This window comes from Brachyistius frenatus, unplaced genomic scaffold, assembly GCF_029030835.1.
Source record: "Brachyistius frenatus isolate BFR_SWC_R1_liver_20210118 unplaced genomic scaffold, ASM2903083v1 Contig_100, whole genome shotgun sequence".
Lineage (NCBI taxonomy): Eukaryota > Metazoa > Chordata > Actinopteri > Embiotocidae > Brachyistius > Brachyistius frenatus.
In genome coordinates this window covers 3750-23995 of record NW_027210699.1, presented here as the reverse complement: position 1 = coordinate 23995, position 20246 = coordinate 3750, and the positions used below count along the sequence as shown (strand labels likewise).

At 42.2% G+C, this 20246-nt stretch overlaps 1 protein-coding gene across 3 annotated transcripts; it reads right to left on the bottom strand.

The window, feature by feature from the left end:
• Positions 1 to 91: 91 nt before the first annotated feature.
• On the bottom strand, positions 92 to 8826 carry sh3gl3a (SH3-domain GRB2-like 3a). Of its 3 annotated transcripts, XM_069711456.1 has the most exons (10): positions 8749 to 8826; positions 6926 to 6998; positions 6676 to 6819; positions 6351 to 6484; positions 4823 to 4981; positions 3980 to 4083; positions 3688 to 3797; positions 3572 to 3604; positions 2632 to 2697; positions 92 to 1767 (listed from the first exon to the last, which is right to left on the bottom strand). In XM_069711456.1, exons 1-10 carry the CDS (start codon positions 8761 to 8763, stop codon positions 1565 to 1567), a joined length of 1041 nt encoding a protein of 346 aa, XP_069567557.1. In that variant the 5' UTR covers positions 8764 to 8826; the 3' UTR covers positions 92 to 1564. The 3 variants fall into 3 exon arrangements, with proteins under 3 accessions (XP_069567557.1, XP_069567555.1, XP_069567556.1); XM_069711454.1 differs by lacking the exon at positions 2632 to 2697 and having other exon boundaries at positions 93 to 1767; positions 8749 to 8814; XM_069711455.1 differs by lacking the exons at positions 92 to 1767; positions 2632 to 2697 and adding an exon at positions 2707 to 2926 and having other exon boundaries at positions 8749 to 8814.
• Between the last annotated feature and the right edge of the window lie 11420 nt (positions 8827 to 20246).

The following is a 20246-nucleotide window of genomic DNA, read 5'->3' as shown; positions in this document are numbered from 1 at the left end:
GAGGCCGACGCCCCTCGACACCACGAGGCCGACGCCCCTAGACGCCGCGAGGCCGACGCCACGCCACGAGGCCGACGCCCCAAGACGCCATGGGGCTGATGCCCCAAGATGCCACGGGGCCGACGCCACGAGGCCGACGCCCCTCGACGCCACGGGGCCGACGCCCCTAGACGCCACGGGGCCGACGCCCCTAGACGCCACGGCCGGCCAGTCCAAACATGTAAACAGAGAGACGGACATTCAGAGCGACGGCGCTCACATCACTTCCTCCGAGTCCTTTAAGAGCACAGCAGGCGGACAGGCAGAGTTCAGCAGGAGGCGGAGCAACGAGCCGGCAGGAAACATCAGAAACACCGAACCTCCACCGGAGTCCGAGAGACAAGGCTTCAAAGCCTCACAGGGAAAACTCAACTCAAATAAACAGATCAGGAATGTTTGTGTGGGAAAGAAAAAGCTGTGATCTGATGTCTGATCTGATTCTGGTCAGATGGTATTTTTGTATTTTAGTTTCAAAGACGTATTAAAACATGGCCGCTGAAACACGAGCAGTCAGACGATGAAACACGTCGCTAACGAACACGTTAACTTCACGGAGTTCGAATCAAACCGAAAGGTCACGACGAGGAAACGGTGCGACAATGATGAGTTTTTCTCGTCATGTCTCTAAATGTGAACTTCACCAACATCTTCCATCAGATCATGAGAAGCAGCTTCTGGTTCTGCTTTCAGTTGAACTTCTGCTCAGATCAAACAATCATTTGTCTTCTTCTCTGGCTGCTCGTGTTCTTTTCTTTTTGACCCGTCAAAAGCTCTTTTAAAAAATGTCCCAATCTTTTAATTCTGGACAGAAAAGGTGGTTAAAAACTACAAAAACAACTACTAATAAACTGCAGTTATATTTCAACTTTGGCAGATTTCACCTGAAGGCAAAACAACAAGGCTTGTTTTTGGATAATAACAGAAATGAAGGTTTTTTTAAAGGGCTGGTTCACTCAAATGAACACAAGCCTGATCTTCTACTGAATGTCTTTGGTAGCTGTAGAAACCCGACAAACCAAAGAGTCTCCATCAGTGGACAGGACGTGTCTTCTGGGTGAAGCAACCCTCTAAACATTGACCTTTAACCTTTAACCTTGTTAGCTTCTTCGCTAACTAGGAATTAAGTTTGAGGTTTTTTTTAGCCAAATAGTTTGAAATGTGATCGCTGAGATAACGTGATGTTAATGTGATGAAAGGTGTTTGCAGCAGTCAGGATGTCTTCAGTCAGAGGATGAACTGGGTTACAGACGCTTTCACCTCGTCCAGAACCGGAGGACCCGAGTGGTCCGACCTCACCGAGCGTCCCGGTTAATGGCTTCAGTTTCATAAATATCAAAGAGAAACAAAACAACTGGAATCATTTGCTCTGAAGTCGGGACAGAACGACGACCTCCATGTCTCGGCGTGAAAATCACAAGATGGACGTTTGTCTTTGAGTTGCGAGCTCGTCAGGTCAGCGTGCGTCTCCGGGTCCGAGGACGGAGGCGGCGCGTGGACGTCCGCGGGGGACTCGAGCTGCCGGTCCTCACTGAGGCAGCGGGACGATGACGTCCACATAGTTGATGGGGAAGAAGCCGGACTCACCCTGGATCATGCCCTCATACCAGTTCTCGTCTATCTGGTTGGTGAGGATGATGATGTCGCCCTCTTTGAAGCCCAGCTCACCCTCATTCTCCGGCTCGAAGTCGTAGAGGGAGCGACAGCACGGCTGGTCCAACACCTCCGACTCTGGGGAGGACACGGGAGGACATCAGAGAGGACATCAGAGAGGACTCTGGTTACTGAGGACACAACGCAGGACTACTTTCACTGTGGACGACCGTCCATCAGTAAAACAGGTTGAAAGAGCTTCAGTGGGAGTTTGCTCAGTTGTCCATATTCAGTACGAATACTGAGCCGTCTCCGTGACAACTGGGCAAACACCATCCCATTGAGATGTCGTTAAAAGCTTAGGGAAATTATAAATTTCAGTGATGTCATCAACCATCAGTGATGTCATCGTTGGTTTGTGAACGTTATGAATCCTCCAGTTCAGATTCTGTCCGTCACCATCTTTGCTAGTTCGGAGCGGTTTGGAGCAGGAAGTGACCATATTTGGACGAGCTGGGGGAGGAGCCAGCGGTGGATCTGACCGATCTGATGATACTACGTCCCGCCCACCGATAGCTGTAACCTGACTGCACCACAGGCCTGTCAATCAAACAGACACGCCCCCAAAAACAGGTCTTCTTGAATCTTCTTTTCTAATGAATGAGGGATTATTTTCAGATGGACCTCCAGAAAACTAAGAAGAAGGAGTGACTTTAGCTAACAACACCGAGATAACTGATGGACACATTTTATTCACTTTGGATTTGATGAGAGAAGTTGAATGGGAGTCTATGGAGCCGGAGGCTTTTTGGAGCCGACCTCTAGTGGCACTCGCTGGTATTGCAGCTGAAGACACTTCTGGATCAGAACCATTTTACAGACCTGAAGCTATGAACACTTTTATATTCAGTCTGTGATCAGAACTGACAAACTCATTAGAAAACTGCATGTTTGATCCATGTGAGGAGTCCGTGACTCTGCGGGATGATGAGTGTTACTCACGGTGAATATTGCCATTGGTCGCAGGGCTCTCAGGCCATGACAGTGGGACAGAGGTTATATGATCAGCTGGGTGAGATGGAGAGACAGATGGAGATGCTGGTGAGCGCCAGACAACACAAAACACTGAGCACATGATGAAAGAATCATCCCGGATGTGTGCTGCCTCTGCACAAGCAGTGTCGGACGTCTACCAGCAGAGGGCGCCAAGTTACGTTTCAGATAACAACAACTGATGAGCAGGAGGGATAGGGGCCAGAACGGTGACAGGAGGGTTTGGCATTAAAAAACACTTCCTCTGAAAAATAAAACACAATCATTAAAACATTATAATATTATTACAATCTTATTTTATTTTTATATTGTTTGCATTATGATGCCTTTTTCAATGTCAATCTTCAGATCTATTCTTCATGTTTGTCTTCTTTTAGTCAAAGATCTTTGTTACACTCTCAGTTTCTTTTTAAATGTCACAGGTTTCAATGCCAATCCTTTGTTTTCCAGTTTCAACTTCCTGTCACCGTTCTGGCGTGGATAGGAGGGGTCAGAGGGGTCAGAGGGGCGGGGCAAGGAGCTCGGGCCTTACACAGAATCTGCATATAATTTACATAATAATGAAAAGCGTCACTCAATACTTGTTTCATTGCTGAATAAAAGTAAAATTTTCCATATTAGACATTAGATATATTAAACTCATTATTTTTAATTTACTTAAAAAAAAAATAATTGAATTTGGAGTTCAGCTAGATCTAGAAGTAACAGATCAGTTCTGTTATATGTGTCAGTATGGATGTTACATGATGTTATCGTCATGGTGATGACGACAAGTTAATAAACGCTCCCACTCACACTGAATACATGCTACAGCAGTTTAAATGTGATCTGCATTCATGAACAGAGACACAGTGAGTGTGTCTGAAACGCTGTATAAAAGAAGACCTACTTTTGCCATTGAGTGTGTGGTGGATCTGCGTATCTGTGGGGAGAAATAGAGATAAAATAACTCAAAGCAGACAGTGAAGATGGAGGTGACACAGATGAATAAAGACAGCTTCATACCGGTGGACCTGAGCGACAGGCCGTTGTGCTGCTGGTCCAGAGTCTCCACGCTGCTCCTGATCGACTTCGGTTTGAACTCTCTCCTGGGCCGGCTGCTGGCGCTGGATATCCTGATGATAGTAATATCAATAATAATAATAATAATAATAATAATGAACGTTATCTGTATAGCAGCACAAAGTGCTTTACAGCAAGACGTGTTTGACATATAAGGGAACATTTCAAAATATAGAAAAGAAATAAATGCATAAAACACAAATAGAGTTGAAATATAAAATAAAACAATATTCACCTGTTCTGCAGCATCCCGCTCAGCTCCTCCAGGATCTCACAGGACAGCTGGTGGTACTCTAATGCAGCCTTGATCAGAGCTGACAGCTGGCTCACCTGCTCCACCTGTTGGCCACGTCCACAATTACACAAGAAAACACACGTGAACGTACTCTCCAGCAAAGTGACTTTGAAAAACTATTCTGTTACTGGTCCAGAAATATATTAAAATAAAGCATGGTTTAATGATCTGATTTTGTTTATCATGTTAGTACATTGTAAAAAAATAAAAAATAAAAAAAATAATCAGTTTATTGACAATCAAAGATCACTTTATTGATTTCTATCAGATAATACTGTGAATAAATCTGAGACATCTGGAGGAACTTCAAAGTAAAACATGCTGGCAATTTCTTTTTTGAAATTAGGAAATATTTGAAATATTTCTTGCTAGTTGCAACAGAAAAACTTTCTCAGCAGGTTGTCAGATCATCAGAGCCGGTGAGTATCAGGTGAAGCTGATGTAAAGACTGAGATGACTGATGATGTGCTGACAGCTGCAATTGACAAATTAAACACATTAAAAAAAAAAAAATTTATGAGTAACTTTCAAATGGAAAGGTCAATATTAGAGGTGACTGATCTCAGTTTTATATCCCAAAATAAAATACAGATATTAATAAAAAGCATAAATGACATTATGACATATTACAGATCTGCACTGTAGATGTTCCATCTACACGTGATAATATTAACTTGCACATTAAAGTTTAACATGTGGACAGATGCTGAATCTTCAGACGACGTCACATCCGATCAGTTTATCATTTATTTCAGTGATGTCACTCAACAACTTCTCTCTTACGTCGTTCTCCAGGAAGTTGAACATGCTCCTCTCCGCCAGATCTTTGCTCTCCTCGAACTTCTCCACGGCCTGCCGGATCTCCTCGTCGGGGATTTTACCCTGACGCTTCTTCTTGTAGTCAAAGTCCAACCGCCGGCCCTCCAGCTTCTTCAGGTGGTGCTGCAGACAACGACGGAGACGACATGTCTACAGACATCTTCAGCAGACACGCCGAACCATGAAGAGCAGCCTGAAAGTCTGACATCTATAATATCCTCCTTCGCCTTCCTGATTAGGAATCTTTATTCTCTCTTCCTGCTCTAACGTGTCTGATCTCTGACAGACTGGTGACATCATCAAATGCATTTTATTCTGAAGGGGACATTTTATTTTTCATGACTGACAGGTGGCTCAGATGAACTGAAGGGGACATTGAGGTGGTTGCAGAAGTGATGTCGTCACATTCCTCTGTGTTGCAAACACTGTCAACATGAACCGACTTTGAGGGCAAGTTGAAGGATGGAGATCAAGTTTGTCGACGCTGTCAGTCAAACCTTCACAACACTGAAGGCCTGATTCACTAACATCTCTTATGAAGGTACTAAATTGCATGTTTATTCCAAAAGTTTGCACATTTATTTTGCAGCCGTTTTGCGGTGATTTACTACGAGTAACTGCGTCACTGATATCAGGTGCAAATCACTCTTTAGATTCCAGCCATGAAAAGGCCACAAAAGCGAAAGGAAATTTTTATCCCAAGAAATATAAATATAACAAGAACAAAACGCTACATAGGAAATTAGCAGCGAGAAAGTCAATATTGGAAAAACAAAAAGATCAATAGATGAAATTAAGAGACGATGGAAAGATATTAAGAGAAGAAAAAAAACGGCTTGTGATAAAAAGTCGGCAAAAAAAGAGGAGGACGGTGGATGAGATCCTCTAACAAAGACACAGCAGGTCCACATCTCTCTGTGAGGAGCAGCTGACTTTATGAAGCTACCTGTGCTCTCTGTGGGAAGCTTTCAGGACCACGGACAGCTCACCTGAGGAACTGGACTGATAGCAGGATACCTACAGTACGCTGCTGGCTGTCAATCATCTTTCAGTTCATTCAATAACTCAGAAATATCATCTCTGGACAGACGACCTGTCTGAATAATTTCTGCCTCTGACATCAGAAATGTTTAACGGGTGTAAAAGCTCGTTCTCTACGTATTCTTTGGTTTCCTGCGTCTCCTTCACAATAAGAGCAGCCGTGTCCCTTCACAATAAGAGCAGCCGTCTCTCCTGATGTTCATCTGATTAAAACCTTCAGTCGTACTAAAATACACAACAATCACTTCTCCTGTTTCTACTGTCAGGTTCAGTATATATGATCACAGCTGATAAATTTATGTGTTTACATTTCTCCTCCCAGTATTTGACATGTTGGAGTAGAAACGCCAAATATTACAGATGTATGCAGGCAAACATGCAGAATGGACACCATGTTGAACTGCACGTCGTTAATAGATCAGCTGATTTATTAACGGCTACTGCGAGGTACCGTGATCTCCTTGAGGTCCTTGTCCTGCAGGTTCTGCAGCGGGTCGATGAAGTTCTGTTTGACGTTGATGTCCAGGGAATCCTTCACGTCGGCCATCTGCCTCATGGCCTCGCCGATGTCCACCAGAGCGCAGCCTGCAGGACACAGACGTTTTTACAAATGCAAACTCATCTCTAACACGTACTTCCAGTCCGAGTTAGTTATGATATTTCGGAATAGTTCAAATCTATCACGACATCACGGGCTCCTGCTTCCCGCCCCGCTCCATGAGTGTATCAGCGCCTCCCTGCAGTGATTTAAAGTGCTGGAGGATGCGGTCTGGTACCGAACACGGACTCGTCTCCCAGCTCGTGTCCGTAGCGCAGCATGCAGTCTCCCAGCAGGCCTTCGCTCTGAGGGTAGCCGGTGGTCTTCACCTGCCCGCGGATCTTCGACACCGTGTTCAGCATGTTCAGTTTGGCTCGAGAGGCTTTGGAGGAAAACAACCAATAATAGAGTGTTTGTTTGTAGAAGTGTGAGATAAAGGAACAGGAAATGACGTACCAGATGAACCTCTCGGTGTGAGCGGGGTTTACCTGGGTTGGGCTGCAGGTACTCCGTTGTTTTGGACAGAAGGTCAAACATGGACTTGTTGGTCACCTCGATTTTCTGATTGGACGAGACAGAAAGGTTAACGTGTCTGTTTCTCTCAGTGGAGGACTAAATATACAGAAGTCAGTGAAAATGGGCCACTTGTTGGTAAACGATGTATACGACCATCTAATAAGTTATGTATGGGATCAAATGATATTATTTCAATTGGCATCGGTCTCGTGAATATTTATTTGTTTAAAAAAATGGTGAAAAGTTAAATAGTTTTGTAACTCTGAGAGTTCGAGTATCAGCAGTCAGTAACAACACTGTGAATACGGTTCATTCAATAAAAAGATGAACAAATATTTAATGGGGAAATGCATAAAAATGAATGAGCTGAATAGTCCTTTCTGTATCATCCTTATTAGCAATGAGAGATTTGCTGTCGGCCTCTGATGACATCATTTCTTTGACATACTTCATTTAACAATCTGCCCCGCCCACATGAGCAACCTCCAACCAATCAGAACTGTTGTTACATGTCAACCAGTGTCCTAGCAACAGTACAAGATCGGGTATTGTGATTGGCTGTAAAATTACAAACCTTATTTGGCCCATTTGACCTGATTTACCTCTTTTATCTTCACTTACTGCTACAGGAGTCCAAGTAGAGCTCATAACTGAATATTACATGACTTTTTGAATAAAATTTCAATAAATATATTAAAGTGAATCCAAAAAGGCCGTTTCCATGGTGCTGTTTTTTATCGGGATGCTGTCATCTAGGAGACTTCTGTTGTTTTTCATTCTCTTCTTAAACCACATCATGATTACAAATAAACACTCGTTTACGCATGTTCATCTGGTGTTTGTGATGCTCAAACAATGTAGAACAGAAAAGAAAAAACATGTAGTTGCTTCTTGTAGATTTTACATCTATTTCAACCCGACAACAAACAGAATATTTGTGTTTCGTTTCACTTTCTTCCAACGTGAATCTGCGTCGTCAGCAGCTGAAGTCTGTTCAACAGTCAGAACAGAAACGTGAAGAAGTTCCGTGGAAACTTTTTCTGGAACCAAACGGAGATAAAAATCCAGTTTCTGGTCCAAACAAGTGGAACCAGCAGGTCTGGAAATAAAAGCGCCAACAGCTGTGGTGAAGGAACGACTTCCTGTCAGGTTTGAGAACAATGTCTCCAAAATCTAAATCTGTGCTCACTGGAAGACACAAAAGAAACAGAACTAGAAATACATGTTGTTGTATTCAGGTTCCAGGAAACACAAAGAAATCAGCCTCTATCAGTGTTTAATTCATATTTATTCAAATCACACTTTGCTTTGGATTTTTGATTTAACTGAATATTTGACACAAGTAGCTTTAGAAAACTCCCATCAAGTTTTTTAACGTTCATTGAGGCTGATGAACTGATTTTGGAGGTCAAAGGTCACTGTGACTCATTTGCTAATTGTGAAAAAATTACACTCAAATATCTAACAGCATAAAATAATAATAATAATAAATAAATAACAAAATGATGATATTTTCTATCCAAAAGGTAAAAGGTGAACTTCCCTGTGACATCCTAATGTCCTGCAAAAACCCTTTTCGGAACATTATTTGACGCCATAACATTTGAATCGTTGTCGACTGGATGTAAAGTGAAACTTGACTGGCTGGTGGAGGGATTTCATCATTTTGATGACATAACTCAGAAAATATAGGAACTCAGAGACCGTCCCAAAAGACGAGTGAGACAGAACTTTAATTCAGGAAGCTGTTTCTACATCCTGTCCTGTATGACATCAGTGAGACGTCTGAACTCACCCTCTCCATCTCCATGAAGTCCTCGTCCAGCTTGGTGCCCTCCGCCCCGCTGATCTTCTCACTGAGCAGCTGCACACAGAGAAGAAAACCAATCATGGAGGAAGAACACAACGGACCTGAAGCTCCGCAGGTGTGTGTGTGTGTGTGTGTGTGTGTGTGTGTGTGTGTGTGTGTGTGTGTGTGTGTGTGTGTGTGTGTGTGTGTGTGTGTGTGTGTGTGTGTGTGTGTGTGTGTGTGTGTGTGTGTGTCCATCCAGACACATCTCAGTAAATCCGTGACCACATTGCTCCATTATTCACCAGGATTTATGTGATGACATCATCTCGCCGTCTGTCGCTGCTGAGATAAGAAGAACTGATCTGCAGATGAATGAAGACGAATCCTCCGACTCCTCTTAAATACAGTTGTGTTTCCAGTTTGAACAAAACTTTGAACTCTATTTCAAACTTTTTTTATATAGATAAAAGAAAAGTGCTGCATAAATAGTTATTATTACTTATGAATGTAATTTGTTAGCCTACAGAAAACATAAGTAAAAAGAGATTTACATTTGTGATTCTTCAGATCAATAAGCTGCTGTTGTTGATGAAGAGCAGCTGTAACACTGCATGCTGGTAAAATATGTGGCTCACAGAGGAGGGTGATTAAAGAGGATTATAACTTCACTAATACTGAAAGATTGAGGGCAGCAAGCCAGTTAAGAAGGAAACTTCAGACTGCAGGTCACGTTTCTCAACTTTCTGGATTCTGTGAGTTGCAGTGATTGAAATTTAAAAGTTACTTCACTTCACTTTTAGATGAAATCCACAAGTTCATTCATTTTCATCTTGAAGGTGGAATACCAGCTCACTACGCTGGACTTCAGTTCAGCTCAATCTGTCATTACGTTAAAAAAGGGAGAACTGGGGGGTCAAACCATAATAAACCTGTTTACAGCATCAGGTGTCACATGCAGAATATTAAACAGACTCTAACGGTTCACTGGTTTGTCGCAGATGCAACAAAGGTGGAAGTTGGTGTAACACAAGTATGAAATGTCTCTAAAAACCACCACAGGTAGCAGAGTTCATCTCTTCAACAGCTGAGACACACAAAACAACAACCTTTACAAGAAAAGGTTTTCAACAGAATAGTAAAGTGCAAAGAAATATTGTTTATATTTCATTCAAAAGTGAATAAATCACCAAACAAAATCAGAGGAAACATTATAATGACTAGATTATAATCATGTCTTTGTTCTTGAACAGAATCCAGTCGGTATATTTGTTTCTTCCGCGCTGAACATCATTTTCTCTGGAGATGTTGGAATTATGGCGATTATGGGATGGTTCCCATTGTAGGAATTGTGGGAATCGGTGTTGGACGTTTGGACTCTACGAAGGTTAAGACGGTCCTGTTGTGCGTGAACAGTGCGGCGCAGCGTGATGTGGACAGAGCAGCAGGAAGCTACGACCTCTGTGAGGAAGTGTTCCAAGTAGTTTGTTCAACGTCATCACCTGAGTTTCACACGTCTTCATGAGCGCTGGACACTTCTCAAAGTATCTCAAACACAGACTGGATATAAAAGAGTTCGTAGCTTCAGGTCTGTAAAATGGTCCTGATCCAGAAGTGTCTTCAGCTGCAATACCAGCGAGTGCCACTAGAGGTCGGCTCCAAAAAGCCTCCGGCTCCATAGACTCCCATTCAACTTCTCTCATCAAATCCAAAGTGAATAAAATGTGTCCATCAGTTATCTCGGTGTTGTTAGCTAAAGTCACTCCTTCTTCTTAGTTTTCTGGAGGTCCATCTGAAAATAATCCCTCATTCATTAGAAAAGAAGATTCAAGAAGACCTGTTTTTGGGGGCGTGTCTGTTTGATTGACAGGCCTGTGGTGCAGTCAGGTTACAGCTATCGGTGGGCGGGACGTAGTATCGTCAGGTTTCCGATCAGATCGGTCAGATCCACCTCTGGCTCTGGGAATACTTCCTCAATAAGATCTGAGCTTCCTGCTGGTGATGCAACAGGAGCAGTCTCTTTTCCATCAAACCCTCGGACAGCAGGAGAAATTACTTTTAATCCCACTAGACTACAATTACCAAGTTGTAGTCGTGTCATGTGACCAATGTGCCTGCAGTTTAAAGGAGAGACTGTAACCCAGGTTATTTTCTGTACTAGAATATAAAGATGTTTCCTAAAGAAATAGAAACCTTCAGTCAATGTAGCCAGACTGAAGTGTTGTCAAATGAAAAGCTGTTTTTTTTCGTTGTTTGGTAACATTTTTTTTAATACTAGATGCGTCAAAACAATTCGGTCCAAAGAGAGGCTGCTGCTCGGTTCCCGGAGCAGGTGGTGAGACCGGAGCTCCAGAATCAGCGCTGCCAGCCGGAGCACAGTTGTAGGCACCAAGTGGGTCAGAGCCGGGTAAAATTAGCAGACTCAGTGTGGAGGAATGAGCCCAACCTGACTGCCAGAGCCTTTCTAGGGCAGGGGGGGGGGGCAGTGAAATGAACCGTGTGGTCCCGCTCTATTTTTGCACAGGGTCGCTGCAAACATGCTACTTGGCCCTTGAAAATCATTCGTCACATATTACAACCATGTTTTTAGATGAACTGTTTTCTGAGAAAGTCCCCTGAAGAACCACCGGTCACCATGGTAACACTTCTGTTTACGTACACGTTGGATAACCAAGACAAAAAGTGTAAAAGGCTGTTTTAGAGGTGCTTTTGAAGTTTGTAAGAATTAAATCAAATTTTTTTTAATAGCACTTTGTCCAGAGGCCCAGAGGTCGACAGGGTCAGATGTTCTGACAGCATGTGATGACTGATGGTAGGAACACTGCTGACGTTATATTATTACAGCCGTCGATACATCGCTGCTGTTAGCGTTAACGGTTCACTCAGCAGGAACGCAGTCAGGTCAGCGTCACTGGATGGTAACTACACACTGGAAGGTTTTAAACTAAACATCTTACAGACGGCCCCTTTCATGTTTAACATTGTTTTAAGATTGCAACATCTTTCTAAGTTTTTGATGGCGTTTTTATGTGTTTAGAAAATTAAAAAATTAAAGTACTACAAAGATAGAACGAGGTATCGAGAGCATTTGTCCATCACCATCTTGCCAGATTGGAGCGGTTTGGAGCAGGAAGTGACCATATTTGGACGAGCTGGGGGAGGAGCCAGCGGTGGATCTGACCGATCTGATTGGAAACCTGACGATACTACGTCCCGCCCACCGATAGCTGTAACCTGACTGCACCACAGGCCTGTCAATCAAACAGACACGCCCCCAAAAACAGGTCTTCTTGAATCTTCTTTTCTAATGAATGAGGGATTATTTTCAGATGGACCTCCAGAAAACTAATAAGAAGGAGTGACTTTAGCTAACAACACCGAGATAACTGATGGACACATTTGATTCACTTTGGATTTGATGAGAGAAGTTGAATGGGAGTCTATGGAGCCGGAGGCTTTTTGGAGCCGACCTCTAGTGGCACTCGCTGGTATTGCAGCTGAAGACACTTCTGGATCGGAACCATTTTACAGACCTGAAGCTACAAACTCTTTTATATCCAGTCTGAGGTTCCCACCTGCACTCAGATCTGACCACTAGTGATTGGATATTCCAGGATGGATGTTAATGGCAGTTTTCAACCCTCTGAGGTTTAGAAGGTTTGTGTGGCTCAAGTCTGAATAAACAACAACCTGCTCCACAGCCAGATGCATTACAGCAGTAAATGACTGTTTCCAGCCCTGCTTTTAATCCCCACTGACGCCGTCTCATGTTCACATTAGAGCTGAAACGATCCAGCGAACACAAAGCTGAACAATCACTCTGAGTCGAACCGTTCCAGCCGACTCGGACATGGAGGCACTCTGCAGCCAGCTGGGATCTCCAGCAGGAAGTTCACTTCTACTCACATCACAGCAGCGGCGGCCATTGTTCATCATCTGCAGTCATTTCTTTCATTGTGTGTCTGTGTTCCTGTTACTCAACACACACACACACACACACACACACACACACACACACACACACACACACACACACACACACACACACACACACACACACACACACACACAGCAGCACAACATCTTTGTCTTTTTTGTCGGACTTCTCAGTCTAAACAAACTGAATAATGACCAAGCAGCTGAACACTAATAAAAACACACACGAGTACACAGCAAGTTAATAATGGTTTTAGTACTTTACCGAGACTTTTGTGTCTTTCCGTAACATAGTGACCATAGAGAGAAAAAAATTTAATCGTTCCCATGTTTTTATTATTTATTTCCCAAGTTTTCATTAATTCATTCCCATGTTTCAATTTATTTATTTACCACATTTTAATTAATTTGTTCTTAAGTTTTAGTTCATTCATTCCCACATTTTAATTATTTTGTTTCCATGTTTAATTAATTTGTGCGCATGAGATAAGTTTATGTAGACATCACAACAGTCTTTCTCCTCAGTATGAAGTTCACTGAACCTGCTTAAAGTGTCAGTTCACCAACTATAAAGTCGATAACATCGTCTAAGTTAACATATTACCAACGATATAATCCACGAGCTCTCAATATCATCGTTATTTCCTTTTACTACGAATAATCCTTTACATTGCTTATGAAATGATGCTTTACACTGAGGTGTAATTTGTACAGACATGCAGGACGAACAATCCCAACTTCTCAAGGCTGTTTTAACGTATCAGATCTGATAAACTTATGGAAAAGCTGTACAGCACAAACTTTTAAAGTTGCTGTAATTAAACCTCCACTGAAAAGACTTCCCTTGATATGGGTGTCTTTGTCTACAGACCTTCATCCAAACTCCACTTTTCTTCTAAAACCCTTGAAAAAGCTGTTACAGATTAATCATGTGACCGTCTGTTTGTTTGAAGGTTTTTGGTCAGTATGTCGACTACATTACAGGAGAAAACCAGCAGTGAAGTCACCGATGGGCTTCTCACCGCCTCGGACCAAGGACTCGTATCCATACTTGCTCTTCTAGAACTCAACGCAGCATTGAACACAACTGATCACAACATGTTATTAATCTAAAACGCTGCAGCGAGCACTGACAGGAAATGAACTAGTTTATGGTACTATGCTTGAAATGTTAATCCCTCATACATAGCAGGTATAACGAAACACCTCACTGTACAGAGGAAGAAGTTTGCAGAAAGAGTCGGCTGCAGCAGGAAAGTTGTGTTCAAATTAGAGCATCCTTATTCACAGGAAATTGAATTTACCATCAGGTCCGACACTTTTATCTGAATAATTCTGGTATGAAGAAGTTTTTTTTTACTGAAACTAATTAAAAAATGTCTCATCTTAACCACTTGGAGGAAATCTGACTTCAGATTTTGGGGTTAATAGGAAAGGGCTGAATTTACAGACAGAGGTTAATGAAAGGTCGTTCTGGTTACGCTGATACGCAGATAAGATTCAGCTCAGCTGAACAGCCGAGTCCATCCTGCAGGAAATTTGTCTGGACAAGTTATGAGGAATTCGGAGTTCGCTGGAAGGATGGAGCAAAAGAATGCCGAGTCATGAGAAAGTGAGAAACAGGAGTGTGCAGCTCGGTGACTCACCGCCACGCTTTCTCCTCAGAGAAGTTATGTGACAACCAACGTTCCCTCGACAACAACCAGGAATCTCTCGGTGAAGTAAAGCACGTACACAGGAACTCATATTGTTTCTCTGAGGCTCCTGAAGGAGTTTAAAACTGCAGCGGCCAGAAGGAGGAGAAACTACAGCACCGCTGAGGCACTACATCAAAATAATATGTTGTAATTCTGTTTTACTTTAATAAAAACTGGAGCCGCCCAGTGAACTACAGCTGGCATCATGAACAACCAAACAAGAATTTGAAACGTTTATTGAAGAAGCTGAACAGATTTCTACTCTCTTCTCGTGTTCAGTAATATAAACAATAATGATTATCCTGTTTTGTTTCGGGACATATTTGTGGCCTTGCTGTCTTAGCAGGCGTTTCCAACGGCAACAGCTGGAACCTTTTGTCCATCCTTTCGGTAATTTATAGTAAACAATACATACAAAACATGCAGGACATTGACAGCGAGCTGGCTGTGCTCAGCAAAGCATCTGGTCACCACTGCAGCGCCACTCTTGTGAAATAAGGCGTTGTAATATTTACTAACGGAAAAACCAAGAGGTTGAACAGCTTGGACGAGTCGATGAAGAGTAGCCAGCTCAGTGAGTTAAAACCACAGACTGAATATAAAAGTGTTCACAACTTCCAGGTCTGTAAAATGGTTCCGATCCAGAAGTGTCTTCAGCTGCAATACCAGCGAGTGCCACTAGAGGTCGGCTCCAAAAAGCCTCCGGCTCCATAGACTCCCATTCAACTTCTCTCATCAAATCCATAGTGAATAAAATGTGTCCATCAGTTATCTCGGTGTTGTTAGCTAAAGTCACTCCTTCTTATTAGTTTTCTGGAGGTCCATCTGAAAATAATCCCTCATTCATTAGAAAATAAACTGTTTGGATGTTCATGCTCCGTTATGAATCCTCCAGTTCAGATTCTGTCCGTCACCATCTTTGCTAGTTCGGAGCGGTTTGCAGCAGGAAGTGACCATATTTGGATGAGCTGGGGGAGGAGCCAGCGGTGGATCTGACCGATCTGATTGGAAACCTGACGATACTACGTCCCGCCCACCGATAGCTGTAACCTGACTGCACCACAGACCTGTCAATCAAACAGACACGCCCCCAAAAACAGGTCTTCTTGAATCTTCTTTTCTAATGAATGAGGGATTATTTTCAGATGGACCTCCAGAAAACTAAGAAGAAGGAGTGACTTTAGCTAACAACACCGAGATAACTGATGGCACTCGGTGGTATTGCAGTTTAAGACACTTCTGGATCGGAACCATTTTTCAGAGCCAGAATCTACGAACACTTTTCTATCCAGTCTGTGGTTGTAACTGAACTGTCGTCTTCATCAGACTGAAGACAAACAGAGAAGTAACTGTAGATCTGCAGCGTTGGATGAATCGTCTGTTTGCGTTGGTCTCTGGCCGACACACCTTTCACACTACACACACTGGTAGAGCTTTAACTACCGTTTCTACGAGGCCGTTTGTACCAAAGGTGCTGCTATAGATTCCCTTTACTTTAAATAAATAGAGGATCTCCTACTGCTGATGTTTCCCTTCAGGCCAGTCAGATGTGTCTAACCCAACATACAGAACCAGCAACACAGGGAACCGACACGCCAAGTCGGCACCTGATCAACTGAAAAATCGACAAGAAAATGATTTAATCTTGTTTTTCATGGAGACAGACAGGATGGCATGACGTGATCGGATTAATCCTCCTTCGAGTTAATCCTGCCTGTCCAAATAATTGGCTCATTAGAGGGCTTTCCAGAGCATGGACACATGTCCATCACCATCAGTGGTGTCACCAGCAGATGAACCGTTCTCACAAGTAATTATTCCTTCAATCAGGCCACATGGAACATAAAATCAACCAGACAGATTGTAAACTAATGAAACCACTCAGATCTCAGATTTATACGTTCCTATAAGTTTCTGTTATTTTCTGAACTGGAAGAAACTCTGACCACCAGGAGACGGTACCGCCTCTACCACCAGGAGACGGTACCACCTCTACCACCAAGAGAAGGTACCGTCTCTACCACTAGGAGAAGGTACCGCGTCTACCAACAACAGAAGGTACCGCCTCTACCACCAGGAAACGGTACCGCCTCTACCACCAGGAGAAGGTACCATCTCTACCACTAGGAGAAGGTACCGCCTCCACCACCAGGAGAAGGTACCGCCTCCACCACCAGGAGAAGGTACCGCCTCTACCACCAGGAGAAGGTACCGCCTCTACCAACAAGAGAAGGTACCATCTCTACCACCAGAAGAAGGTACCGCCTCTACCACCAGGAGAAGGTACCGCCTCTACCAGGAGCTGAGAGATGGACCGGGTCTGTTCGAGGAAGATCATTTCTACATAATGAACCTGTGATGTTCTACGTGTGCTGCAGTTGGACGGACTGTTTCTGCATACGTTTTTCAGTCAGATAAAACTTAAAGACTGTTGTCACACAGTTTGATATGTGTGGAGCTGAATCCCCCTACACACTAATTACATTATACATTATACACATTTTTCCATATGTATGTTGTACAAATGTAGTGTGAGAAGATTTTAAAGTACTGAAACACGAGACCGAAGGGAAGACTAGTTATCTGGACATGTTGGAAGCAGAGAGGTTTCTCTGGTTAAAGAAAAGCTTCCAGATCTCGTTTCACTCTTTAGGACTTCATCCACACCGACTGCCTGTTTCTGTTTCTGGGTCTCATGTATCAGCTGCTCATTAAGTGGCTGATCGGCGTCACAGTGAAGCTGCACATAATGATGATGAGCTGCTGAAATGTTAATAAACTGCCAGACCGCCGGGCGACCATCATCATCATCATCATCATCATCATTAACGATGGATGGATCCTGTTCTCCGAGGTGTCGGTTGTATCTCAGGCATGCTTCCCTGCAGGCTGCTGACTCACAGGTTCCAGACGTTAACGTTGGGATGTTAACATGCTGCCTGACTGACAGCTTCAGACCGTCTCTGACCTGTCACATTGATTGACAGCACCTCAACGCTTCTTCATCATTTCTTCTATTTTTTTCAGTCACTTCCTGTTTACCGGCTGATGTGAAAGTGAAAAAGGTTTTCTTTAAAACTCTCCTGTTTTTATTCTTCACACAACTGTCAGTTTTCATGTTTATGAGAAAGTGTAAAACTGTTGTTTCCTGTTAAAGGAACTGTTATTCTGGGACTCCACAATAAGCTTTGCTGCAGTGAACTTAATGCTTCTGGACAACAACAGCCAGCTGTCAGATAGACCCTCCAGGATTTCAGTGGTTTTGTGACGCATTTTCTAAAAAATTGCAATGTGATTTGTGGAGTTTTTTTGCATAACATTGCTAGTCGAGAAAGAAAAATGTGTTTTTTTTTTAAGCACTACCTGATGAAGGAATAAATGTGTAATCACCTTCTGTGATAATAATCATGCTGCACATCACAAAGAAATTTAGTTCTAATCTTTATTTATTTTTTGAACTTAGAACGATGGAGATAAAAGTTCCTAAAAGCTCCTAAAAGCTCCTAAAAGGTCCTAAAAGCTGCGTATGTTTCCAGAACAGACCGTCTGTGACTGGAATATAGAAACAAGGACGACATCAGCCTTTCAAAATAAGAGGTTTAGATGCTGTTTAATTCATGTTCATTCAACACATAGACCTGCTGGATGAAACAAACAAAGAGACGTCTCTGACAACTGGACGTGTGGAGAAAACTCATTTAACATCCAGTAATATGGAATCACTTCCTTTGATCACAAACATTTAATCACATCATTTTAATGTGAAGAACACATTTCCCACAAACCCCGTCACTTCCTGTTTCTCCTCTTGTTCCAGTGAACAGTTTTATTTGGTGATGAAAACAGCAGCAGAGACTTTCTGATTAAATGAGGAGTTATTTTTATTAATAAAGAGAGTTTTGTTTGAAAAGATTTACTTCATGTTTTAACACTTTCGGCACAGATTCTGATGACAACCTGTTTTGCAGGAATTTTTAAAATTTGAAGCTCCTGCAAATTGCAGTTTGTTTGATTTTGCATTAATAACTGCGATCGCAAGATGGCGACTTCCTAGAGAGACTGACGAGAAGTTGAATTGTTCCGTTAAAAGTGAGGGTTTATTCACTGTGAGCAGGAAACCTTTCATGCTGTTTGTTTGGTCCGCTTTGTTCACGCATTAATGCTGAAGGCTAACCAGCCAGCTCCAGGGCTAACTGTTAGCTTTTATTACACCAAATCAGTCTAAATTTTAAATTAGATATTGAATAATATGTTTATCTATTTTATCATATTGATTTAAAATTTTTAAAATAAAAAAAAATCATGATACCGTAGGTGAATCCAGTTTTCCTCCTTATGACAACACCTCAAATAGTTTAGTTCTCATCCTTTTTTAGGCTCAAATTTACAAAGTCATAAAAGTGACGCTTCTTTACAAACGCAGATACATCGGCTGCATCTTTGCCAACAATAAAAGCTTTAAACGGTTTTGAAATCATCTTCAATCAACACAGACTTTATGAAAACGAAGTGCAACTGGAACAGCCTATACAATTGTATTTAACAGCCTGACTCTCGTGGTCGGACCACATTTCCCATAAACATCCTTTCTTCCTGTTTTGCAGTTTTTTCCAGTGATGATGATGATGCTGATGATGAAGGGAGGATGAAGAGCTGACTGTACATGAGGACTTGTTTTATTTGATGAAGTCAGTGTTTGAGATGCTTCACCGTGGACAAACTGTTAAATTATGCAACATTGAAAGCTTCTACAAATGTGACCAAATGTGACTGGTTGAATTATTGGGAGTGAAATGTCGTGTGATTTCCTGAAGAGGTAGACGAGTCACAGTGGAGGACAGAAAACTGAGTTACTGAGGGTTTTTATGATGTCATCATTTGTGAGATGACGGGAATAGTAGTCATAAAACTCCACCTGGACAAACGGCTGTGGACTTTGTTCAGGAAGCTGAGAACCACAACAGATCTGTTATCAGGTGAAACACCTTCAGAAAATAACACCCGTCTCACAACTACAGTCACACTGCTGCTCCTTATTTATTCTGGATCACTCTTCATGTTCACATTTGTAACTATGATCAATGCTTTTGTGTAAATCATGCGTTTTCATCCTTCTGTTGTCATAGTTACTGGACCAGAACCTGTAAATTATGTCCTCTAAATCACCACCATCTCAGATTTGTTCATTTATTTAAATTCATTTCTGTGAGTTGACTGACAGAAGAAAGAAAACTATCATGTCCTTCATTTTTCCTTAAATGCCCAACAAAAGACAGATTATGATGGTAGACTGACATAATGTGAAAGTTCCTCTTGTGCGTCTCAGCAGCAGATGTTTTACTAATCTTCTTCGTGCTCCACGTAGGAACTGAAAAAAATGAAGCTTCCTGCAGCGCTTTCAAACCACAGATCAAAAACTGCTTCACTTCTCTTCAAGTTATGTTTCAGAAAAGTTATAAATGTTGTTTTCTGAAGCCCCTCATATTTCAAATGTCTTTGGGTCACACAACTCCACGTTAAGATGATTTTTACCAAAAGTGTGTTGAGAGGCTCCAGCGTCTTTGTGGAAATAGAGACAGACAATTTTTTAATAGTGATAATGTTATTTCCAAATTAAAGGATTAATTGATGGAGCAAACAAATACTCAACAATGAAAATAATCATTCCAGGGTTGTTATTATTTTTACACAGTTTGTGTTTGTGTCCCACACTGAAGGTTTAAATTGTTATTGTGGACATTAAACACAGATGAGTGTGTTTACGAATGATTACAGTGCATTTTAAGGCTTTTAAGATGAAACAGTGTAATATTGATGAGTTATAATGGATGTTTCTTAGAGAGATTTCTTTTGTCCATGAGGGGGCGCTGC

Coding starts and splice junctions, on each gene's coding strand:
- sh3gl3a (XM_069711456.1), bottom strand. Junction 4,982..6,350: donor AGGACCTCAAGGAGATCACG/GTACCTCGCAGT, acceptor CGTTGTCTGCAG/CACCACCTGAAGAAGCTGGA. Junction 3,605..3,687: donor CCTGTCGCTCAGGTCCACCG/GTATGAAGCTGT, acceptor TTCTCCCCACAG/ATACGCAGATCCACCACACA.